Source organism: Mauremys mutica, chromosome 5, assembly GCF_020497125.1.
Source record: "Mauremys mutica isolate MM-2020 ecotype Southern chromosome 5, ASM2049712v1, whole genome shotgun sequence".
Classification (NCBI taxonomy): domain Eukaryota; kingdom Metazoa; phylum Chordata; order Testudines; family Geoemydidae; genus Mauremys; species Mauremys mutica.
In genome coordinates, this window is record NC_059076.1 from 78,643,009 (window position 1) to 78,669,611 (window position 26,603).

The 26,603-nt window shown below is 40.4% G+C and overlaps 1 protein-coding gene across 4 annotated transcripts in view; it reads left to right on the forward strand.

Moving 5' to 3' along the window:
* The window catches only part of NEIL3 (nei like DNA glycosylase 3), a 45,735-nt gene extending 23,742 nt beyond the window's left edge, over positions 1-21,993 (forward strand). For 3 of the 4 annotated variants that reach the window (XM_045019468.1, XM_045019465.1, XM_045019467.1), the window contains exons 4-10: positions 3,494-3,707; positions 4,561-4,635; positions 5,770-5,936; positions 13,074-13,243; positions 15,505-15,931; positions 20,068-20,269; positions 21,767-21,993. In XM_045019468.1, the coding sequence (XP_044875403.1) occupies positions 3,494-3,707; positions 4,561-4,635; positions 5,770-5,936; positions 13,074-13,243; positions 15,505-15,931; positions 20,068-20,269; positions 21,767-21,949 (1,438 nt within the window). In that variant the 3' untranslated portion in view covers positions 21,950-21,993. The remainder of the gene's footprint in view (positions 1-3,493; positions 3,708-4,560; positions 4,636-5,769; positions 5,937-13,073; positions 13,244-15,504; positions 15,932-20,067; positions 20,270-21,766) is intronic. The other variant, XM_045019466.1, reaches the window with a different exon arrangement.
* Positions 21,994-26,603: the final 4,610 nt, after the last annotated feature.

Consider the following 26,603-nt stretch of genomic DNA (forward strand, 5'->3'; position numbering starts at 1 on the left):
TCAGTGTTCAATCTGTGGTTTTTTGTTTTTTTTTATAAAAAATAAGGTTTTCACCATACAGTTGAGGAAATATTATTTTGCATTAATATAGTGGTTTTCATCTGAGAATTTCAAAGCACTTCATAAAAATTAATTAAATATGCCTCCCAGATTTAGGGTAGATAAGTATAACTCATTAAACCTCCCAACATCCTTACTGGGTATGTAAGTAATTTTAATTACTTTGTGTATACATAACTTAGGTACAGAAAGTGACTTGCTTAAAGCACCTAGAGAGTCAACGATAGATTGGGATTCAAACCCATGACTCCTGAGTCTGCTTCCTGCTCTAACAACTGAATGTGCCATCTGTATTTTGCCCTTTACACTCCCGCTTCTGCAGTCAAATCTAGGCAGACGGACTTCTGCTTCTGCGTGGATCTGATTGCAGGGTGCGGGTCTAGGCCTTTAATGGTTACTGTATGTTTCCTATACTTAAAACATACCATGTACTTCTATCTTGTGCTTCAATATTTCAGAATCTGTCCCAAAAAAATGTAGGCACGTATTTTTTAGCAGTGCTTGTGACACATTTTTCGGGCATATTCCCAGCCATTGGCACTGTTCTTCTCACCTGTATGGAAGCTGTAGAGGAATAGCATCTTTGTAAAGTTTTTCTGTAAAGCACTGTGAAGCCTTCAGATGAAAGGGACTGTATAAATTCAAGGTGACTTTAATATATGTATTTTCTATTCCAGAATAGGCATGAAATGTAAATCTGGGCTTTCTTGCGTCTGTTACTACTTTTTGTGGGGGGGTTTCTTTTAATTTATAGCTAAACTTTATTTGAACATGTAAATATTTATCACAATAAGGTGCTGGTCTCCTTCTGAGCATTCACAGTGCAACGTGGTGTTGATATCTTAATCCAATAGCTTTCAGTTCTGGACACTGAATTTTTTTATTTGTTTTATTTATTAATTCCATTCAGTATCAGCTGCCCTCTTTGTAAGTTAAATTTTAAAAAGGTATTGTTATTTATTTTACACTTTGGCTAGAATGAAAAACAAAAATCCTGTCTCAGAACATCAGGAATATTTGCATTTGGAATGACACACAGTTTTTAAATGATGCCATGCAGATATGTTTATGCATAAGAATGGTGGGCATTCAAATCTGATTTAGGTCATGAATGAAATGAATCTGATGGTTCCTCTATATCCCCAAACTGTTTTTGAGGACCTGCTAATGAAATAAATTGCACTTCTGCAAACTGTGTTTTGTGCTGGAGCTGCATGTTTCCATGAGAGATTTGGGGCAAATTTCCCTAATGCAGATATCTAATCTATCATTCATATTTCTCTCCTGTCACCATAGTATCTGAGCATAGCAACTCAGTCTTTAATTGATTGATCCTCACAACACCCTGTGATGTGGGGCAGAACTAGTATCCCTGTTCTGAGACACCCAGAAAATAAGGGCTAGATTCACAAAGGGAGTTGAGCATTCTGATGCTGAGTGTTGCAGTGCCTAACTTTTAGGTGCCTAGCAAATCACAGGAATAACACTGCCATTCACAAAGCCTGAGTTAAGTGCTTGGGCTCTCTATAAAATGAACGGGGGGAGAGAGGCAGCTTAGACTGCCATTGACAAAAAAACAACAACAGTACTCTAAGTGACTTCCTGCCTAAGCTAGTGAATGGGTGATGCCAGTGGCATGGGTGTGTCCTAAGTCTCACCCTCCTCACAGAGACATTGCTCTTCTGCCGGTTGTATTTAGGTGCCTATCTCTGCTTGTGATTCTCAGTTATGAAGTCTCTCCTAGAGTTAGGTGCCTATGACATTTCTTGCAAGAAGCTGGGGGAGGAGGAGCAGCTCCCTCATAATCAGAGGTTAAGGTATTCGCCTGGGATGTGGGAGATCCTCGGTTCAAGTCTCCCCTCTGCCTAATGAGGAGAAGGGATTTGAACAGGGATCTGCCACCTCTCAGAGGAGTGTCCTAAACACCTGGCTATGGAATATTCTGATGTGTCTCCCCCTCAGTCTTGCCTGGAGGTGCTGTTCCACTTATGGATAAATAAATATTAATTGGGCCAGAGAGCAAGTGAGAATGACTCTGTTGCCTGTTGCTTAGGACACTCACCTAGGACGTGAAAGAGCCAGGGTCTAGTCCTCTTGCTCCAGTGACTTTCTTTTATGATTTATCCACAGCAAAATAGCTTCACTGGGAAAGACTGAGGGAGCCCTATCTAGAATATCCCATCGTGCAATGCCCCTGAAAGGTGGCAGATCTCTGTTCAAATCCTCTTCAGGCAGAGTGGGACTTGAACTGGTGTCTCCCACATCCCAGTGTTGAGTCAGTTAGGTGAGCACTCTAATCACTGGGCTAAAAGTTATGAGAGAGCACCACCTCTCTTCCCCGTCTCTCCTCCCTCCATGTTTTGTGAAGAGTTAGGTGGCCTCTGAACATGCCTACTGGACAGGGGCAACTCTAGCTTTTGTGCTGCCCCAAGCACGGCAGGCAGGCTGCCTGCGGTGGCGTGCCTGCGGGAGGTTCCCTGTCCCGTGGATTTGGCAGCGGGAGGTCCGCTGGTCCCGCGGCGTTGGTGTACCCGCCGCCGAATTGCTGCCGAATCGGCAGGACTGGTGGACCTCCTGCAGGCAAGCCACCAAAGGCTGCCTGACTGCTGCCCTTGCAGGGACTGGCAGGGCGCCCCCCGGTGGCTTGCCGCTCCAGGTACGCACTTGGAGCCTTGGTGCCTGGAGCAGACGCTGCTACTGGATCACACGTTGGTTAGGTAGATAAACAACCTGTCTTCCCCTGGTTTGTGAATCATTTGGGGGTCAGGCGGGCAATAGGTGACAGCAGACAGCAGATAGGTGTAATAGGTGCCTAGAGACAGCAGTATATATGCTCAGAGGCAAAAGCTTAGGCACCTAAGGAACTTTTTACTGCAAAAGCTTAGGTGCCGAGCGAGTTCAGGCTTCCCGAGGGTTAGGTTTGACTGATAAAGAGTTTTGTGAATTGTAGTGGTGCCTAAAAATGGGATTTAGGTGTCTAAGTCTGGGGGCACCTAGTATCTTTATGAATCTTGCTTAAAGAGTTTTGCCACACAGGAAGTTTGTGGTGTAGAAAGGGATAGAAATCAAGTCCCGAGTTAGTGCCCTACCCACTGGACCATCATCCCCTATAATTAGTTACAATTGAGAGTCTCTGCTTAGGAAATGCATTTAATACTGTAAATGCAAGGCACGGACTGATAATTTATTCTTAGAGCTGACCTGAACAAGGATGGGATGCTTGCCTGTGCACATGGCCTGGCATTAGTGTATTCTATGTATGTGTCATTAAACCACCATATTTTTAAAAAAGGGTAAGACTTCTGTGTTTTTCTATGCATGTCACGAGTATCTGCGTAGCTTTTTGATCTGTGTGTAATGTACTATGGTACTCATAAATACGACAATGTTACAATGCAAGATAAAGTACAAAATAATCTATCTTGTCTTGCAGGAATGCTGCTGAAAGTGAGCAGAAAGTAAGAATGATGGAAGACTTAGATGTATGCTCTCCAAAATTTAGTTTCATAAGAGCAGAAAGTGAGATTAAGCAGCAGAAAGGTCGCATGTTATGTGATGTATTGTTGGATCAGGCAGTGTTACCTGGAGTGGGAAATATCATAAAAAATGAAGCACTCTTTGACAGTGGTCTCCATCCAGCTGCTAAAGTAGGTGAAATATTTCCAGGGATTCCCTTCTGTATTTATTGCAAGCAGCTATTAAGAAGTGTCCTGGGGGGCTGCTGCTGCAGGGCACCTCCTGCTGCGGGGGCTGGGGCCAGTGGCTGCTCCAGCCACTCCAGGGACTGCTGCCCACCCGAGCAGTGGCCAGTGCGGCTCGTTGCGGGGCCACTCCAGCAGCAGCCGATGTGGCTGTTCCTGGGACCACCTGAGCAGCTGCTTGGGCGGCTCTGGGGTCAGCCACACTGGCCACTGCAGAAGTCATGGAGATCATGAAAAGTCACAGAATCTGTGACTTCCATGACCTCCGTCAAAGACCCGGAGCCCTAGTGATAACTAGAGGTATGTGATCGGAAAGGGTTTTATTTCCATATTGAAGCAGGTGGTTGAGATGTCACACACAAGAGAATTAAATTCTCTAATACAAGATTCTAAATCATGGATGTATTGGTGTTAACCTATAAACTCCATCAAGAAACCAAGAGGCAGCTAATGCAGATTACTACATGAAACTAAAACCCATTCAACTGTCCTACTGGGGACCATAAGGTCAACATTGAAATAAAACACTGAAAATTTGTAGCTCTTTTGGGGGAAGCAGCACAAAGTCAGACACTGTGGAATAGTAAGTAAGCATATTGGTGTGTATAAATATACAGCAGGGGAGGCAAAAAAGTATGAGAATATATGAGATCAAGTGGCTATGTAATACCATGTTTGTTGGCGGTATCCATAGAGACACTTTAATTATAAATCTCTTTGCTCTAGTGTACTATAGTTGCTCTAGTGTATTATAGTTGTATAAACCTATTTTTTTTAAGCATTTTTGCCTTTTTCACAGGCTTGTCAATTGACAGATGAACAGACACGTCACTTGGTGAAAATGACCCGTGATTTTACTCTTCTCTTTTATAAGGTGAGGGCAATAACTTCTAAGAGAAAAAATCCACTGAAACTTTGCACCAAAATGTGTAAGCTGTATGTAGCCATCTAGTGGAAACAGTAAAAAGATGCAATAAGTCAACATGCTGGAAGTGGGAAGGACTTTTTGGTTCAGACACTATTAACTGCTTGAGAAAAAGCAAGCAAATAATGAGAGATATTTGAGGGTAATTGGATCCTCACTGCTTTGTTCATAACATTTGATATAAGATGTGTGGGGTTATTTAAATACAAAGAGTAGATTTGACCTAGCTTTTTAGATTTTGAACTTAAATTTTGTAGAAATTCACCAAGACAATCTTCTCATTCACCAGGGATGGGTGGGGCTTTAAAACCCTGAATCCATTGGGGGGGCGGGAGAGAGAGAGAGAGTGTGTGTGTGTGTGTGTCTTGTGGTTAAGACACAGAACTGGGAGCTAGGAAATGTGGATTCTGTTCCTGGCTATGCCAGTGATTTTTAGCATGACATTGGCTAAGTAGCTTACCCTTTCTGTGGCTTGGTTTTCCAATCTTTAAAATAGATGTAATATTCTGCATTTATACAGCATTTGTGTTGAAGGACCTCAAAGAGCTTTTAAAAAATGAAGTAAGCCCCTAAATCCTCTCTAAGATAGCTCCTTAGCTAACCCATTTTGAAGTGTTATTAGTAAGAGTAGTAATATTTTATCATTGTTTCTAAAATGTTAAATACTGTGGTACATACAAATTCCAGTTAAACTTTACATGATGCAAATATTTTGGGTCCTGGTTTGTGTACACAAACATTGTTGGGTATTCTTAAAAACAACTAAGATGGGAAGGAACGCAAGTATTTAAACAAATGTTACAAATTGCAGAAAGAACTGGCTGGTAATGAGAACATAATTCTAAATGTAGAACAGAAATCCAAGAAGAATTGAATTCTGAATATTTGAATGAAGTGGTATTCCTATTTGAATCTGATGCAAAGACAATAGATGAATATGGCCGTTCTTATTTATCTGTGTAATTTACTTAGCTGCAAAGTTGTCAGTTTGTGTGTGTGCTCTCTCTTTATATTGGAAGATACAGATGTCTTGCGCTGGATCAAATCTCTTTATAATCACATTATAAAAATGTTCTATTTCAGTGCCGCAAAACAGGATCAGCACTCTACAAACATTACAAGGTGTACAAACGCCCTAACTGTGGTCAGTGCAGTGGAAAGATCACGGTTTGTCGTTTAGGAGAGAATAACAGGATGACGTACTTCTGTCCTCAGTGTCAAAAGGATAAACCTCAGCTTGTTGATGTTAGGTATGGCATTTGCTTTATAACCCTTTAAAGTGTGGGCCTACTCTGAAAAGTGCTGAATAGAACTGCTCCCTGTGTGTATTCAAAACTCTGTATGCTGCCTTTACTACAAAAAGGAGCTTTTTATTGTTTTTTTTTTTTCCTTGTGAGCACTGCAGCGCTTGAAATACCTTATTCAAACCTTTTAAAATTATTTGAACCATCAATTGTTAGCCTGCATAATGTCAATTTACATAACTATGTGAATTTATAAGTTATCCTTACTCTTGCTCTAATTGTCCATCAATCATCATTTACTCATTTGTGTCATCTTGTCTTAAATTAGATCCAGATCCTGCAAATACATAAGCAGGTGCTTAACTTTATACATATCAGTCCTGTTGATCCCCTGGGGTTGCTTGTGTAAAGCTAAGCACTTCCGTAAGTCTTTGAGGATCAGGATTTTAGATCATAAACTCTTCAGGACAGAGACCATACCTTCCTATATATTTGTACAATGCCTAGTACATTGGGACCCTGGTCCTGACTGAGTCCTGTGGACACTACCACAGCGTAAATAACTAATAAGCCATTGAAGGCAATGGGACTTCCCAAATGTTGCTGAACAGATTTTGAAGTCAGTAAGGTTTCACGGTTTGACTTACAAAATCCTTAACTGATGCTGATGTATATGAAAGAGAGAACCCTACTTGACTCTGACCCCAGGTGTATCTACTGAGGTCACAGTTAGGGGGGTAATAATTTTATTTCTAAACTAAGCCATTTGATATAGAAGCTGTTGAAAGATAATACTATAATTCTACAATAATGTTGGAACCTCACAGTACTTTTCAGAACAGAATCACACTTCAGCATTTGAGGAATTTTAAATTAATACATAATTTTATTCAAATAAACTCATTAACCTTTTCTTGTCTTTTTAAATAGACTTTTTTATAACTTATGGTTGAAAGATTTGGGTATAGTAATTTTTATTTTAAAAAATGTGAGTATAACTGACATACTATACAAATGGATAGTAAAAGTATTTAAGAAAGTGTTTTATGTAAGATTCAAGTTTCGCAGCTGAAATATATTTTATGTGAGGAAATGGAAAAAATTAGAGAAGGTGCCTACAGAAAGCTCCCCTGCCACAACGTACATATGTAGTGTTTTCTCTTTGTTTTTCTTAAAGAGTAAATCTTGCTGTCCTTACTCAGATGATGTTTCACTGACAAAAATAATTGGTTATATGAGCAATTGGTTATATGAGCAAGACCTGACTTAACTTTACCTTAATATATTGTTTGAACCCAATCCTGTTCCCATTGATATTAAGGGGGAGCAATGCCGAGCCCAGTGTTTACACAGATTTCACAAAGTACCCAAGATATGTAATGTGGCTGAGACAATGTGGTGGTAGAAATCGTAACTTCTGCACTTTCATACCTTTTTATTAAAACTGTGCACCCTCTCTTACTATGACATAGGTTTTACATTAAATTTCCTTTGTTTTGTTTGTTTGCCAAACTTGACATTTTACAGAGGCTGGATTTCTAGGAAATGCTGAGCATCTACGCTCTGCAATTCGGGCCCTTTTTAAAGTGAATCAAGTTGGGCACCCAAAGTTACTCCTCAATTTTGAAAATCCTGGTCCATCTTCTTACTGTTACCAGCTAAATGTCCCTAGTTAGCCTTTGCGATTTACACGCTGTTGAGTTGAACAGGATAGAAAGGGAATGAATTCACATCGTTGATGTTGCTATTGGTTGGCTGTGATGTATAAAAGTGAATGAACCGGGCAACAGCATGTCTACGTAATTTGTTTTGGCTTTATAGTTATAAATTTCTATAATTTTATTCATTATAGTTTAAATGAAAACTTTGAATTTGCAACATATTCTAATGAAACAAAATTTTGCAGTCTTTGTCAAATCATGGGAATCTCCGACTCTTTATTTTAATCATACCTTTGATTTTCTCCTCATGAGTTTTGGGAGGATTTTACTCTTTGTGTGCCAGTGAGACATTTTCAGGCTTAGACAATTGTGCTAAGTCTTTCTGCTTGGAAAGTTGGGAAGAGAGAAAATACATTGATATCACAGAGGAGCAAGGGATACAACTTTCAAGTGCCTCATTTTCATTGAGCCTTCAGTTCCTTAGTGCCTAAGAAACTTTTGAAAATTTTACCCAAGACTTCATTAAAATAAAATTTTTAGCTAAGAATAGAGAACATTTAAATCCCCACCACCATCACCTTCTACTCAGGCAATTATAACTCAAATAGCTGAAGAGATTTTGCTAAAGGTGTGTTTTGGTTTTTTTAAACCTTTGAGCACAGATCAAACAAAGAATTTCAGCTTATAGGATAAATATTTCACATGCTGATAACTTTCTGAAAATATGGGGGAAGAAGGTTATAATGAGAAGTCACTAGCAGCAGGCTGAGGTGAGAGTGGTGTTCTGTGGTGTCAAATAAACAGAGAACGATACAGAAAAAAATCAGCTTTTTTCTCACCCCCTCCTAGAACAGACTGGTATGCTAGAATTCAGACAACAGTAAAAGTGAAGCTGTGCAATATTGTGCTTTTAAGGAAACAGTAAAAGAAACAATATAATTTCTCATTTGAAAAAGCTATCTGGTAAAGGTAGACATAGACCAAAATAATCTCCCTTTTCTCCCAGCGCTATTGTTCAAGTGTCAAAGCACAGTATATTCCATTGCTTTGTGTTTTCTATTAGACAATACCTTTCTCAAAATGAAAATGCACTTATTTCCAGTGTCAAGGATTTTATAAAAAGGCTGACTTACTGCTTCAAGATGCTCTGATTTTTAAGACCAGAAGGGAGCATTGTGACTTGTTGCAGGTGACGGTCTGATTAAAGTATCCTAAAGACTTAAAGATTGAAGACTTGCTTGGATTTTGTAACATAAAGGAATTCTATTAAATGTTCTTTAAAATAATGAAATGACAAAATTCCAGTGAACTAAGAATAAAAACATTTTAGATTACTAAGCAGTCTAGAGCTGTCACAGATCCAGTCAAGCACCCGTCTTGGCCACTCACCAGACTGCTGTGAGGGGATCCAACCGCTGAATCCCTGGGTGTTTTAAGCCTCTGTAGTCTGAACAGAGTCCAGGCCCTGCTCTTTCCTTGGGGTCCTTAGAGACACTCTTGGGGTGCAGAGCCTACGTCCAGCACCCGCTTGTGAAAGCCACAATCATACAGCCAGCTGCCCACCCTTGGAAGGGTGCTGATCCTTCAGGCTTGCCCCTATAGCTTAAACACATCTTCTTCCAGAGCTCCAACTGTGTGGGTGTTCTGGGCCCACAGTTTACCTCTTCAAGGGACACATGAGTAGTGTAACACATAACACACTTTGCCCAAGATTCTAAAATCATTGCTCTTTTACCTAATTGCACAAGAAATACACAGTTCTGTGGAAAAAATAAGCCACCACCACTACCAGCACCATTGTTTTTTGCGAGAAAGGAATTAGGTGCCCAACTCCAGGGGAAGGTTCATGGCTGTAAATTCCATGAAGAGAGAGGCACCTCTCTCCAGCCTAGACATAGGTGCATAAAACTCTGGGGGTTTGCCCCACTCTGCATGGCTCCTGGAAGCAGCGGCAGTCCACACTCTGGCTCGTATGCGTAGGGGCAGCCAGGGGGCTCCACACACTGCCCCCACCCCAAGTGCTGTCTGTCCGAAATAGATTGCAGTTTGATCAGCTTTATATTGGGAGAGAAAAATCAGGCAGGACCAGAATAAGGTGCAAAGCCAAGTGGCTGCGTTTATTTGGGGGAAAGTTACAACTTGGGCCAAGGGAGAGAGGCAATTTTTAGCTGGGATGTTGTTAGGCAATATAAACAACCCAAAAATCATTAACAGTACAATTCTATACTGCTCACTGCACCATACTGGATAGGCAGACACACCAATCACACAAGATGGGAATCGGGTTTGTCAGGGCAGTGCCCGGTGCAACACAGGAAAGAGACCCACAGGCCACTGCCTCAACCGCCCTTGCTTTCACACTAAGGGTAAACCCAGAGTGTGGTGCAGCTGCAGTTGGGCAGATTCCACTCACACAGACCCCGGGGACAGGAACCCCTTGGTCAGCTAATCCCCAGATGGAGACAGCTCCCAGACACAAACACTCCGGACAAAGACAGAGCAGTGACTCACACACTTAAAACAGTTTACAATAAACAATTTATTAAAACCTTAGAACAACTATACACCTAGGCAATTGTGCAATTATGAGCTCAATACTTTAATCCTTAACACTGTGTACACACTTGGTACTGGGTTAGGGAGGGGAAAAATAGGAGGCTAGATAAGCAAACTGCCAGAAATTAGAAAACAAAAGCGCACTCCAGGCGCAGCTGACCAGCAGAGCAGACACCAGAAGCATGATGAGGTGCCAGGAACAGGTCCAAGGCGACAACGAAGACGACACGACATGAGCTAGCTATACCGGAAGGAGACCCTGGCCGAAAGGTTGATCAGGTCCTTCAGCTGACACGCGGATACTCCACACAGATTTTGGGGGGAAACCTAGTTTTATAGAAAGGGTCTCACTCACTCGTGTCAACATCTGATTGGTCCCTGGTTCCCCCTCCCTCCAGGCTCCGAGCTGTTGCCCCCCACGCCGGCAGGATTTGCACACGGCACACTGGGGTATCTGGGCAGAATTAGGTCTCTATATACAGTACTCTGGAGTTGCTGGGCAGAACTAGCCTGACCGCCAGACGACCGGGCCCAAAAAGAGCGGGAAAATGCATACTACGGAGTTGCTGGGCAGAATCAGGTCTTTGCACACTGCACTAGCCTGACCTTTAGATGGCCCAACAGGAAAGTACACACAGCACTTTAGTGTTGCTGGGCAGGATCAGGTCTCTGCCCTTTCCTATGCAACAAGAACCTGGTCCAAGATGGAGGCTGCCTTGTCCTTTTAACAGGACAAGATGGCCGTGGACCGACAATTGGCCATACAGAGCCATAACTGCATATCAGGTTGCGACACTGTCCCACAGCTCCCATTGGCTGGGAACCACCTGTGGATGGGGAAGCACGCCGAGCCACCTGGCTGCACCTCCATGTTGGAGCCAGAGTGGGGACATGCCGCTGCTTCTGGGAGCTGCTTGAAGTAAGCACCACCTGGAGGCTGCACCCCTGACCCCCTCCCTCCGAACCCCTTGGTCCTAGCCCGGAGCACCCTTCTGCACTCCCAACCCCTCATCCCCAGCCCAGAGCCTGTACACCCCGGTTGGAGGCCCCCAACCCCAACTCCCTGCCCCAGCCCAGAGCCCTCTCCCGCACCCTGAACTCCTCATTTCTGGCTCCAGTCCCCAATTTCATGAGCATTCATGGCCCGCTATACAATACATAGTTAGGGTGCCTCATGCTTTCATTTTCCTCTATGAACCAGGCTCCTTGGTCTGACTACATGTCCCGTGATGCAATATGGTCTCCTCTTGAAGAGGAGAGGTGATGCATCAGGGAAGTCCTTGGCCATGGTGCATCATGGAAAATGTAGTCTGGCCAGGGAGCTGGGCTAACACAGTGGAAAGGGGCATGAAGCAGCTAACGAAAACTTCCAGGGGGCATTTCAGCAGCATTTCCAGATTTTAAAAAAAATATATTTTTAGATTAAATATTGTTTTCTGATGAACCTACGTTTTTTGTGGCAAGACACTTTTGCAAAAAACTTTTAGCAAAAACCTGAGTTTTTTGGTCAGTTTTGATGGATTTCTTTTTTTAACCAGTATTAATAAAACCTTTAAAAAATATTAGTACCTATTGTATCATTATCTGCTGCTGAACTGGCTTCCCAGAATCCAAACAAGGTAATATCAGGGGAAGAAAGAGAGGGTGAAACTTTTTAAAAGTAAATAATTCTTACCTCTCACAAAATTGATAAATTTATAAAATACAATCCTAGGCATGATTAATATGGTAGCAGAGCTCAGAGGGGCTTGCTGCTTGCCACTAGCAAAGCATTGTAAGAGACAGCCCACAGTCCCAGGCTGCACCCCGGGGATCCCATCAGGGATACCAATCCTTGAAATCATGTTACTGTTTCACATCCACCACTATAGTGCTGAAGTGTACCAACAAAAGAGTATAGTAATGTATCATGAAAACTGTTGCATGTCAGATTTCTGGAGATGAATTAAGATCTCTGTACAACTTGGTGGGTCAATCAGGAGTCAGGAATGTGGTATCTGGATTTACAGCTATGACAAAAAAATACTGGTGGATTTGATTGTTTAAAGCTCTGATTTTGAACAGGTTCCTCAATACTAAACCTATTTCAGCCGTATGCATAAAACTTATATTGTACAAGACTGATTTATATATTTAATATTTTTGTTTCCTTTTCAGTGAAAGGTAAGTAAATGCTTATGCTTATTGTTTGTAAGTGTTAGATTCCCATTTCAGTTTGAAATCAAGGTTGTATTCCCTACGCTAGCACTGATTCACTGTATGATCTTGTTCAAGTCAGCTTCTCTGTGCCATTTGGTTCATTGTTGATGAATACTGTGGGGGGGGGGGGAAGGAAAACAATTGGACTACTATCAGAGGGGTAGCCGTGTTAGTCTGGTTCTGTAGAAGCAGCAAAGAATCCTGTGGCACCTTATAGACTAACAGACGTTTTGCAGCATGAGCTTTCGTGGGTGAATACCCACTTCTTCGGATGCATCCGAAGAAGTGGGTATTCACCCACGAAAGCTCATGCTGCAAAACGTCTGTTAGTCTATAAGGTGCCACAGGATTCTTTGCTGCTTCTAATTGGACTACTGGATACTGCCTCCCTACATTCTATTGCTTATTGCTGCTGGTTGCAAGAGGCTATAGCATGATGATATATAACATAGCATATAATAATTAACCTCTGTTAAAGCACTTTGAGATCCTCTGAGATGCCATTTTAGTTTGAACTATTTTTTTTATTGGCCTATTCAGCATTGAGGGGGATTTGTCCTTTGGGTAAAGGAATCGTCTAACTAATCCAAACTATGATATGCAGCTGTAGCCCTGGGTATCACTTGTTCTCCAGCCCCGCATCTCCCAATACATGCTGGATGCAAGGCAATTTGTGGAAGAAACTTCACAAAAGGTTAACTCTGTTTTGTTTTGTTTTGTTTCACAGCAAACTGCCAACTAGAAATAGCCTAATTGGCTGGGCATATGGCAGGGGGTCATGTTCTAATGAACATGTAGCTAAGAAATCTGAAGAAGAGTGGACATGTACTATCTGCACTCTAATAAACAAACCTTCTGCTAAGATCTGTGAAGTTTGTTTGACTTCAAGGCCTGAAGGTAATGATGGCTTTTGTGTGCTGCTTTTGTAATCTGTTTACAGTATTGTCATGTTGTAGAAAATGATATTGAGAATCAGTTTTTTGTTTGTTTTTTTTGTTGCAAACTCCAGTCTTAGTTTTAATTTTAAAACCAAACTTTAAGGACAGATTTTCAGTGAATTTCAACCCAGAATATAACCTTATAGGTTATTTTTACATGAGTAACTGCATATCCAATTATTACCTTGTGTGCATGGGTGTAGATTTTGCACAAGAACACCAAGAGGTAACTTATTTGACCCTTTGAATCCTGTAATACAGGGGTCGGCAACCTCTGGCACGTGGCTTACCAGGGTAAGCACCGTGGCGGGCCGGGCCAGTTTGTTTACCTGCCGTGTCGGCAGGTTCGGTGGACTGCGGCTCCCACTAGCTGTGGTTTGCCGTCCCAGGCCAATGGGGGCTGCAGGAAGTGGCACAGGATGTGCTGGCTGCGGCTTCTCCCCCCCCCCCCCCCGTTGGCCTGGGATGGCAAACCACGGCCAGTGGGAAGTGCGGTCCACTGAACCTGCCAAGGCGGCAGGTAAACAAACTGGCCCAGCCTGCCAGGGTGCTTACCCTGGTGAGCCATGTGCCAGAGGTTGCCAACCCCTGCTGTAATATTTGCTCACTAATAGCCTAATTTTACAAAGTGCTGTGCATGCTTAACTCCACTCTGTTCAGAATAGGGATGACTCTCGGCTCTGCTAGCGCCCTCTTGCAGTCAGGGTGCCTCCTACTAGGCCATGCTGCTTTTGACTAGATCTCCCTTAGACTGCTCAGTAGCAACTGTGGATGGGGAAAAGAGCTCTGAACTGTAATACCTCCTGCCTGGATTTGTCTGGAAATCTGTGTACCAGGCAGGGAATGGTGAGGTGGAGAGCAGATATCCCTGGGCTCTATCCTTTCCCAGGTCTATCTCTACTGCATAGGCCTGCATAGAGACATTAAGTGGGGCAGGGGCGAGGAGCCCTTCCCAATTCTTCCAGGTGAAAAGGAGATCTGTGTACAAAGGGAACTCTGAAAAACATCCTAGGTTAAGAACCCATCTCAAAAATCCTTTGGTTGCTACATGTATTCTAAGAATCTGCATCATAAGACCAAATGTGTTTTTAAGGAAGACTGCTTACATCACAGGCACATGTGCCTTTTTACCTCAAAAACACTTGCATCTGTTACTGTACACTATGCTTATGCTTCCTATGTATATGTTCAAGAAGTTTAAAAGATCATATAGATTGTCAAAACCAACTAGGACACTTAAACACACAATTCCCACAATGTGTTGAAATTCCCTAGTCGATTTGAAAATCTTAATCATAGTGCTGATGTTTCTTTCTACTATATATATATATATATATAATTAAACAGAGGCTATTATTCATTCTGTGTCTCTTTTTGTACTGGGAGTGAGATGCTTTGACTCTTATGCCATGTTTAGCTGGCACAAATGTCTTTCCCCAGGCCAAGAAGGAAGAAAAGTGTTTATCTCTGCAGCTAGCACAGATTTCTGTTGACAGCAGAGGCTGAGCTTGCTGGTTCTTTTCCTCCAGAATCCCACTGTGAGAAACCTGAAACCTATCTGCAAACTCAGATTTGCCAATTAACTTTTTTTTTTTTAAATTTATACACCCACCTGATTTTCTAAAACTTACAGCAGTCTCTGTACAACAAAGGCATTGTAGCCTAAGGCTTTAGAACAAAATCCTGATTATTCTGTTTCTTTTCCTCCACTTCTTTCCCCATTCCAATCATGTAGCACTTAGTCTTATATCAAAGACTGAGGTCTGTAACTTGAGGATTTGGTTAATTCAGTGAAACATCTTTATCTACAAAATTTAACTACATATTTTCTGTTTAAATCAAATTTTCTTCATGTTGCAGAAAGTAGTATGTAAAGTGTTTTTTTTTTCCAATGTAGGGCTTTATCATTCACCTGTCTTTATAGACATTGAGATTCTTGGTCCTTTTTTTTTTTTTGTTCAATTTTATATAATTAATTTTCCCCCTGAAGTTGTGAACAGTATTCTACACTTGTGTAGTACTGTTACCTGCTGTTAAACAGCTGCCATGTTTGACTTCAAAAATGGCTGAACTTCTATGACGGAGGAAAATGAATCCTGTATATATCTAATCTGTGAAGTAGTCTATATCAATGTATGGCAGATGTTAATACATGCAGTTTGTATATGAACTATAGACAAACTTTCACACAAATGGATAACCAAGAATTTTTTCTCCAAGTTTCAAAGGTAGAGAATGATGAAGATTCTACAGCCTCTAATAGCAGCTTAGTCAAGTACCCTTGTAACTTCTTTGGAAAGCCAAACACAGAAATAAAGGTCAATAGGAAAACCACATTTGGAATGACAACTCTAGTTTTGACAGATCTCAGCAGTAAATTCACTCCCTTAAAAAATAACAGAAGTGATAGCCAAACGCCAGATGGGAATTCTCACTGTGACTCTCCAAGAAACTACAGCTATTGCCAGAATAACACCCATCAGAGGAGTGGAAAAAAGTATGAATTTAATTCAGCAAACTCACTCACTGCGGTAAATACAGCATCACCCTCCCACCATCAGGCTTATTCTTCTAATCCAGTGCAGAAGAAACAGAAGATTGATCATTCATTCTCAGATTTCAAAAGTAACATGAGTTTGTCAAATAGGTATGTTATTTTCCAAAACTTAAACAAGCTTTTCATATAAAGTGCATCAGTCTTCTATAAAAATAAATTTGCTAACTGGAAATTAATGTAAGTCTGTGTTTGGGGGGAAATTTGGTTTTGGCCTTTGATGTTTTACTTTAGGAACCTAAGCCAGTTCACTTATTTCTCTTGTGCTGGTGTGATTGAATAATGTCAAAAGTGCTTGCTGTAACTTCAGAAGGCTCAGAGGCAGAAGGGAGGAAAGCCCGGGGGGAGACATTGGCCTGGAGATGGGACAATATGTTCCGTGGAAATGAGGCAAGTCAGAGAATTGAGTGAGATTCGGGGGATTGGGGAGGGAGAGAACAAACCCAAATTGGGAAAATTCACAGAAAAGGAAGAAAATAAGAACAGATTTAAAAAACAAAACAAAAAGGAGACAGCAAAAGGAGATTGGCACACTTTCATCATACCCTAATCTATTACCATTAAAGGCTGGGAACCACTGAGTTGGCTGATTCTGATACATTTATGTCAAACCCTGACACAAACATGTTTCACTGTCTGCAACCTTGTCTCCAAAGAAACAGGAATTAGTGGGCGAGCATTGCAGGAACAATGTGATGGGGTGCCTTGGTGGATGAACCAGTGCTTCCCACATCCAAGAGCCCAGTATGTGATCACACTGTAATGAGAGAATTTTGAACAGTATTTACTTAAGTATTGCTTCCGTTCCACTGACATTTCAATTACTATCACTATCATTTCTGGAAAGAGATGGGATGAAATATCTTCATGTTTTTGGGGACCAGACTATGGGATATTATTATGTGGGTCTCTCTCTCTATTAGAGCCATTCCACAACAATTAAATAAGTAAACACTAAGTGGGCCAGAAAGACAAGCAATCACTATATAGTCTAGTAAAATAGGGATATTTCGTCCCAGTAAAATTGGGAAGAAATCTCTGTATCTCACAAGGGTGTTTTTGGCACTTGGATATTATATAAAAGGACCCACACAGGTAAAAATGAATGTAGCTTACAAACACTGTGACTTTTTTTTTAATCGTATTCTTTCTAATTTTCAGGTTAGGTACACTACATAGTGCTGCTAGACCGTCAGTTTAAGGAACATATCTTCAATGCAGCCTCATTCTGATTAGCATGAGCATTCTATTGGGCACAGTCAGAACATATTCATCCAATAAAATACATACTTCCCAGTGGCACTTTCACTCAATGAATTGTATAAATTTCAAATTCCTTTGGTTTGGTTTGTTTCATTTTCCTTTGACTAGTCGCAGTAATATATCCTGACCAGCAACTGAAAATGAGCTACTCTAGAAACACTGGAACCAATCACAAAACTAGCCACCAGTGCAATTTTTCCCTGGTAATCTCTGGTCTCTGTGGTTAATTGGATTGTAATTATATTATTCAGTGCAAACATTCACTGGGCCTTGGACCTTGACTTTTGTCTAAAATGAAAATATCTTTAATTGCCTTGGGGTGCAGGATTTCATTCATTCTGGATGATTAAAAAAGTATAATGGTTCCAGTATTACTTTGATCGTTTTAGGTTTTTTTAATCTTTTAGGAAATGTTTTGTTTTAAAACGAGAACTAATTTTATAGCAAAGATTATCAGGCCACAGCAGTTATTTCATTATATTTTGCACATTTAAAAGCCAGATTCTGAGTTCTAACTAGTTAGAGAAATCCATCCAGTGATGGGCATGGAGGGGCCTTTTGAGCTCCTTTGTTAAAATTCACTACCAAATTTAAGAGAAGGTTGGAGTGATAGTTCTTCTTTCCATGGAGTTATTCCATCTTTGGATCCCTGCCAGAGGTGACTTATTCCTGTGGAAAAAAAACAAAAAACACTACTTCTGAAGACCTCTTCTTTTCATTTTATTTTTTGGCTGCTGTTGCTGCTGCCGCTACCTTGGGAATGGACAAAATTATTATATTAAATATATTATATTATTTTATATTGCATTCACTTGCCAAAAAAAATGGTTCTACAAGGTCATAAACCCTGCTTCAAATTTCACAAGTTAAACATTGGCCTGTTCTGTCATACATATTTAGTTTAATTTTTCCTGGACAGCATATAATAAAAACCTTTCAGAACAGCTTCAAAGGATGCAGTCAATTTGAAAATCACACTTGTTTGAAAATTTGTGACCTACTCTAGTTAAGGGAAATATCTAAGATTACTAAAATGGAAATGAGTGAATGGCAAAAATATTTCTCTTCCAGTTTGTTTACTTTGTGCATTTGACAGCACTTATGTCCAGACTTCAGAGGTGCAGAGCAACCCAGATTCCCACTGGAAAAATAATCAAGCTTTTAGCATCTGGTCAGTTTCATTGCAGCCTGATGATTATCTGATCTCAGCTCTGGTAAATCAGTATGGATGAGTCAGTGGAGCTATGCTGATTTACCCCAGCTGAGGATCAGTCCCATGATCTTCTGCACTAGCCTTTCACTTTACCTTGCTGAAAGATCTATAACACACCATCAGAAGGCAGAAAATTTATTATGAAAAGTCAAGTTGATAGAGCGCCTTTTAACGTATTTGTTTGCCAGGTGGTGTTTCCTCCTTCCTTGGTTATCTTTGAGTATTTTTTTAAAATGGGAAAACAAGTTAATGAATTTGTTAGCCTCACACTTCTCCTATTTGCAAGTACATGTGCACTTAGTACATAGGGCTTATCACCTCCTAAAGGGGGAGAGAAGAAATTTTTCTTGAGAGCTCGTTTAAAAAATTGAGCAAATGACAATGAGTTATAGACCAAACACCAAAGGTAAATTCTGCCTTTTGCTTAAATATGTATATTCCCATTACCTTAATATTGCAAAGTAATTGGCCAACAATCATATTTTAAATAGGGTTAGGTCAGAGGTTCTTCTGTACTACTGTGATTGTATCCAAAGAGACCATTAGGCTCACCAACGATCTTCACTAGTCTTCCAAACCAGAGGTTCCAACATGAACCTCTGTTGGAAAGTGAATGTTTGTAGACATTCCCCACATGTACCCATTTAAAAATAAACATGGTGGGCTGAGCTGTGAACAAACACAGACCCTGATAGGACAAAATGCAACAGGTTGGAAGCAACTGAGGTGGTCAAGGGAGAGAAGGGAGGCATTGTAACAGTAATGGGAACACAAGGTTACGCAGATAACTTGTGCATAAAATGCCTAAAATTTCCTGGTCAGATTTTTGCTCTTTAAGGTAGAGATGAATGAATCTCTTACATTTTCACCCCAGTTTACATCACTAGTGGAAGACCGTTCCACTCCGCAAACATGACATGTAACCTATACCTGTTAAAAACAGATTCCTTTTTTTCTCTAAAATACTTTTAAAGAAAACTCATCTAATTTAAACTGTAGGTAACCAAGAAATATGTCCTTCTGTGTTGAATCCAGATACAATCTCCAACTATTCTTAATAACAGTAGGGGAGAACAAAACTTCCCTACCAGCTATCAGTCATCTAGACAGTTCCTTGTTGGAATATGATTGAGATCATTACAGTAGATTTGATCAAAGAGGGTGGAAAATTCTCTAAAGTGAACAAGTAGGTAAAAATCCTTGTCTAAGCTATTTGTGATGGTTTTCCATGGCATGAGAGACTGAGAAGATTGTAACTGTAACCTCTCTTGCTGCTGAAATTCAGGATGTCTTAAACTAGATAACATCTGATCCATAGTGGGAAAACTGATATGTACCCCTCTATCTCGATATAACGCTGTCCTTGGGAGCCAAAAAATATTACCGTGTTATAGGTGAAACCGCATTATATCGAACTTGCTTTGATCCACCGGTGTGGACAGCCTCGCGCCCCCTCCCCACCCCAGAGCACTGCTTTACCGTGTTATATCCAAACTCGTGTTATATTGGGTCGCATTATATTGGGGTAGAGGTATATGTAAAAGCCCTGAGGTAAGACAGCTTCTAGATGTATACTGGAATTTACTACTTTTTTTTTTTTTTAGAAGTTTAAATTTAGCATTCAATATCAGTGAAATTCATCCATTTTAGATATAAGGAAAGGTACATTATTGATAATCCTGTCCTACAAGCAGAAGTGTGTGTGTGTGTGGGGGGGGGGGTTGGTGGTGCTAATCCCTGTAATATTATGCAGGAGTTATTTTGTAACCTGTCATTACAGTGAGCATCGAGTTAACATGACAGATGGTATTTGTACCTTAAATGCGGTCAGTCCTCGCTGCAGTAAACACAACCGCCTCTGCAGTCTCAGAGTTGTGAGAAAGGAGGGAGAAAACAAGGGCAGACAATTTTATACTTGTTCTCTACCCAGAGGGACTCAGTGTGACTATTTTGAAGTAAGTACAAGACCTCAGGCCTTAGTTTTAAGCTTTCCAGTGAAACAAATAAAACTATTATTCATCAGTCAAAACCCCTTTTTTGCTTTAACTATGTCCTTTTCTTTCCTCAAATATTTTTAATGTTTTAGAAAGTATGAATTGTCAGCTTAATATCTAATGTTCACAAGTTCATATCATTTCCTATTTATTAAATAGGAAAAAAATACCATGGAAAATGGATGCGATTCTGGCCTATTTTGTTTTGTTTTGTACCTGAGGAAGGTTGGATTGTTGTAGGCTTTAAAATTACTATTATTCAAAAGTAATGTCTTGAGGGAGATCCCACTTTGGCTACATCTATGCTATCTGCTAGGTGTGTTTCTCTTGCTCGCATACATATACTCGTGCTGGCTCTCATCAAGTTAATGCAAGTATAAATAGCAGTGTAGCCGCGGTGGCAGCAGAGGGTATATGCTCGGTCTGGTTAAGCCATATCTCCGCAGCCACCACCCATACCATCACAGCTACACTGCTATTTATACATGTGATGGCTCAATGAGAGCAGGGGAATCACACCCCTAGCTTGGAGTGTAAACCTTGCCTGTACGCAGTTCAGTAGTAACTGAAATATTTAAAAAAATTCCATTGTTGTAGTAGTAGTAGTGAAGAATCAGAGTATGACTGTGTATGCATATTTGCAATCTTCTATATCTGAGCACTATAGGAAAATGAAATTTTATCTTAGATAAAATTTCAAAAGTACTCAAGTCCCACTAACTTTCAACGTGACTTAGGCTCCTAAGGGCCAGAATTTCAAAAGTATTTAGGTGAGGTGCAGATAGTTACCTAAAGGGATTTTCAAAAGTGCCTTAGCAGGGTAGGTATATAACTCCCAGTTCACATGCTCAGTTATTTGAGGCTATCACTTGGGTAAAGAAAATGTGTGTACCACCTCCCAGACTGTGGTGAATTTAGGCCCATTGTTCTACTGCAGTTTGTATGTGGGGTGAGGGTTGGGGGGGGGGGACTGGTGCATTCAAGTCAGTGGCTTTAGGACCATGTGACCAAGAAAGATTCCCCCTCAAATGCCACATGAGTCTAATTAGTAACAGCACTTGCTTCCCTTCATTATTCTTAGTAAAATGAGGAAATTGCAACTTAGACCTATTGATCTACACATGGGACTATCAGGCCACTGAGAAGAACTTCTAACACAATAATTCATTTGCAACACTCATCATTCAGAAGAAAGATGCATTTTAATACCAAGTTGAAGTTATATGTATATAATTTATTTACTGTAACTTCAGTTATAGCTATGGAAGTCAAACACCTGACTCTAAGAAATGAAACAAGCAGTTTTAAGGGGAGCTTTTTTTTGATTGCCACTTGCATGGCTGAATCAAGTGGGAGGGCTTATCCTGTAGGTCTGAATTTTTGTCATTGGTTCATAAAAAGGAATTTGACCATTAGACACAGTAACACCCATGGTAAATTAATAATTTCTCTTTACAGTGGGCAGACTTACAGTTTCCATTCTGCAATCATGGGAAACGCTGCATTATGAGGACAGTGTTGAAGATTGGGCCTAATAATGGAAAGAATTTTTTTGTGTGTCCTTTTGGGAAGGATAAACAGTGTGATTTCTTCAAGTGGGCAGAAAATGGACCAGGAATGAAGATTATTCCAGGATGTTGAGATTTTCATCTATGGTGACATTGGACTTTTCATACTATGTGTACTATAGTAAAGATTATTATTTTAGGAGATTCATTCTCAGGTGACATTTCACAATAAAAAAATTGCCTAGATTGTGTTTGGAAAGGAAAAATGTGAGGGAGGAGTTAGAGAAAATGTTATTTTTTGTTCATTCCTTGTCGTAGCTGTTTTATCTAATTGTAGCATCTTTCAGAATTAGCAGTTAATGTATCTGGCATTCTGAAAATTAAATAATGGTAACATATCATTAGCATGCTAGTTTCCTGGGAGAAGATCTAGTCTGAAGGGGGAATAATGTATCTGTCATTAAGATGTAGCTGTCACTTGCAGTTTAAGATGTATTGTAATATTCTGTCAGTGCAATATTTCTGATTTTGATTGGAGTCTGTCTGTCTTCCTTATGTAGGCATTGTGTTAGTTCTTCAGCATTGCAGGTGTTCAAATATTTATTGTTATGTGATTTCTGAAAAATGTAACCTCTCAATATATTTTAAATAATTGGATTTTAATATAACTTCTCACATAATGGAAGGTGAAAATTTGGTGTTCAATAAAATTTAAGAAAAAAATCACTTTTTTAAAAAAAATTTATTTCTACAGATCCATGTTTATTGGTTTGTTATGAGGCTCAATGTATTTGTACACTCAAATCTTATCATACTTAATGAGTTCACTATTGTTGGCTAGCCTTGTAATAGAAGACACTAACATTTGTTTTATAATTTTACAAATCTCTCTAATGCATATTTTAATCTGTCTTAATGACTCTAGTGCCACTTAATAGACCACCTGAAAGGATGTTACTAGTGTGCTATTGTATAACAGTACTAAAGACCCTAATTCTGTTGTGATTCACAATCAGTGTAAATCCGTTAAGCAACAGTGCTATTTATTCTTAACAGCTTCTGGAAATTTATGTTCGCATATGTCATGTTTGTGTGGCTGTTGTTCATGATCATGGAATAGAGAAAGAAATGGAGGGGGGAAAAAGAATAAAAAAACCTTACACTTCCTCACTAAAATATAATCTGCTCAAAGTAGTAAGCAAACTAAAATGTAACTAAAGCCTCAGTTATAAAACCCTGTGACCTTTTGTTCCACAAAGCATTAATGCATCTTTATAATACAATGAAAATATTAAATTATATAGAAAATAAGAACACAATGAGTACAAGGTTTATATAGGTGACAGACTACTCCAGGGACAATGCCTTCATTTTACAGAAAAAAAACAGGAGTACTTGTGGCACCTTAAAGACTAACAAATTTATTGTAGCATGAGCTTTCGTGAGCTAAAGCTCACTTCTTCAGATGCATAGAATGGAACACACATTTTACAGAGTCTCTCTTACCTCTTACAACACCTCAGATTGTAAAAACTAAAGCCTTTAAATTTTGTTCAACTTTTGTTGTTAATTTGTGCAACCTGACTGAAGTGCAAAATGAAAACAAGTAATTTGTCACTTTCTTGGTTCTCCTGCACAGGCATAATTCTGCAATGCTTGAGTTGTAAACATTTAAAGGAAATGACTAAATTCAAAATAAACATTTTTTCAGATATTTTTAAAATAGTAGCTTAACACTAGATTATATTAAACTCCTTAAAAAAAACCCACTAACTTTTGGCACTGTATATCTTGCTAACAGGATCAGCCTTGAAACTAGAGATGGATGAAACTTTTCAAATTTTGACATTTCAAAAAATGATGAATTCTTGAATTTTTACCAGGGCAAAATTTGGAAACTCTTGAATTCTTTTTAGCCAGTTGTTAAAGCCAAACAAGATGTTAAATGCTATGCTATACAAACTGAAACAAATGCATCTCACTATTTTTAGGTTAAAGGATTAATAGCTGTTTGTACCTTTTATTGCAGATTTTTTTTTGTGCCCTATTCCAGCAACTTGGGAATCCATATAGAAAAATATATCAGACTTGAAAGGCTAACAATCTGATCAAAGAGCAGTGAGCTATAGAAAGCAATCAAATATTAAATTTCTTTTTAATCAGAATTCCCCATTGAAACAAGTGGTCAGTCCTGCGTAAACTGAGAGCATGATATACGCCATGCTTAACATCAGCAGATCAGAAAAGGGCTTCTACTCTTTAAAATGTCTGCTGTTAGGATCTGATCCAACACCCAGTGGAGTCAATGAATAGACTCCTAATTATTTCAGTAGGTTTTGGATTAGGCATTTAATACACATACACTGTTACTGCTATTTAGGCAATATTTGAAAAAAGTCTCTCGCTATAAATTGCACAAAGCAATTTAGAAATTGGAGTAAGAAATATGTTAAACTAAATATTTTTCATGGTTATGGCTCATCTCTTTAATAATGAATTTTCACAAAGCCTGAATAATTTAAATATATTAGAAATAAGTTACTGCATTAAAAAACTGCATTCTTTTAAAATGGTACATCTTGTATCAAAGCTTGCAGTTAATTTTTTTTATTATCATAAAAAAGCAAGCTCTGCTGAAAGCATATTTCCAGGACTTTCTTATTAGTAGCCCGCAGTGAGTATAACAATTAAACATATTAGCACATTAAAGCCTAATGCATAGACTCAAACGTAGCATCAAAAGAATGTCCTAGGATGGCCTATTAAGTAATCAGAAGTGACTGCAGATAAGTAGCTTGTGAACAGCTGCACAAACTCAAGTTTTGTTTTAAATCTGAGACTTCACACCAACCAACTATGTGGTTCTACTGGGGGACTTCAACACTCATGTGGGGAACAATGGAGATACCTGGAGGGGAGTGACTGGGTGGAATGGCCTCCCTGGTCTGGACCCGAGAGGTGAGTTGTTATTGGACTTCTGTGCTAGTCATGGATTGTCCATAACGGATACCATCTTAGAACACAAGGTTGCTCATAAATGTACTTGGTACCAGAGCACCTTGGGCTGAGGATCGACTTCATAGTCATCTTGTCAGACCTAAGGCCATATGTTCTGGACACTCGGGTGAAGAGGGGCAGAACTGGCAACTGATCACCACTTGGTGGTGAGTTGGATTTGACGCATGGGACACTGGGCGGACAGACACGGGAAGCCCAAATGATCAGTATGGGGCACATGGGAATGTCTGGTGGAAGACCTTGTGCGGAAGAACTTCTGCATTCCGGGTGGGGTCTTGGACATAGAGTCTGAGTGGACTATGTTCAGGGCCTCAATCATTGTATAGCTGTGACCTGAAGGCGATTGGTCCCTGTCATGGTGGCAACACTAGAACCTGTTGGTGGACTCAAGTGGTGAAGAAAGCTCTCAAGTCAAAGGAGGCCTTCCGAGCAATGCTCGTGAACCAGACTCTTGATTCAGTTGAGAAGTACCGACTGACTAAGAGGGCTGCGGCTGAAGCAGTCGAAGCGAAAGCCCAGGCTTGGGAGGCGTTTGGAGATACCCTGGAGAATGACTACCAGATGGCCTCAAAGGTGTTCTAGCAAGTCATTTGTCACTTTAGGAGGGGTTGGTGGGACATTTCACAGGCTGTACTCAGTAAGGGTGGTGAAATGCTGATCTTGACTGAGATCATCGAGAGGTGGAAGGAGCACTTTGAGGAATTCAACCTGATGGACATGCTCCTCTTCCAGGAGGCAGCACCGGAAACCTCCAGTGAAATTGGATCTATTTCTGATGCTGAGGTTGATACAGCAGTAAAGTGCTTTCCTAATGGTCAAGCAGCAGGGGTGGACAAGATTCGCCCGGAGATGTTGAAAACCCTGGACAATGTTGGGGTGTCATGGTTAACGCACTTTTTCAATGTTGCGTGGAAGACAGGTGCAGTATCTCTGGACTGGCAAACTGGGATGGTGGTCCCAATCTTTAAGAAAGGAGACCAACTATGTGTTCCAACTATAGGGGGATCACACTCAGCCCCAGGTTGCTGGAGAGGAGGTTATGCCCATTAGTTGAACCTCAGATTCAGGAGGAACAGTGAATTCCATCCCAGCTGTGGAATAAAGGACTAGCTCTTTGCTCTCTCGCATATACTTGAGGGGTCATGGGAGTTTGCTAATCCAGTCTACCTTTGTTTTGTAGACCTGGAGAAGACACATGACTGCATTCCCTGAGATGTCTTGTGGGAAATGCTGCAGGAGTATGAGTTGCTGGTGCTGCTTTTGCATGCTATCCGGTCCCTCTATTCTCTGAATGAGAGTTGTGTTCGTATTCTTGGCGTAAAGTTCATTCAAGGTAGGCATTGAACTCCGTCAAGGGTGTGTGTTGTCCCCACTCCTATTCATGATTTTCATGGTCAGGATATCAAGGTGCAGACAAACTGTGGAAAACATTTGGTGTGGGGACTTGGAGGTGACATCTCTGCTGTTTGCAGATGATTATGTCCTTGCTTTTTCAGACTGCAATCTCCGATGCGCACTCAAATGTTTCACTGCTGAGTGTGAAGCGGCTGAGATGAGAATCAGCACCTCCAAATCAGAGGTCATGGTCCTCTCCCAGAAGAAAGTGAACTGTTCTCTCCAGTTGATGGGGGAGCAGCTGCCCTTAGTGGATGAGCTCAAGAATCTAGGGGTCTTGTTCACAAGTGATGGCAAGTGGGAGCATAAGATTGGGGCGGCAGTGGCAGTGATGCGGCTGCTGTATCGATCCATAGTACTGAAGTGGGAGCTGA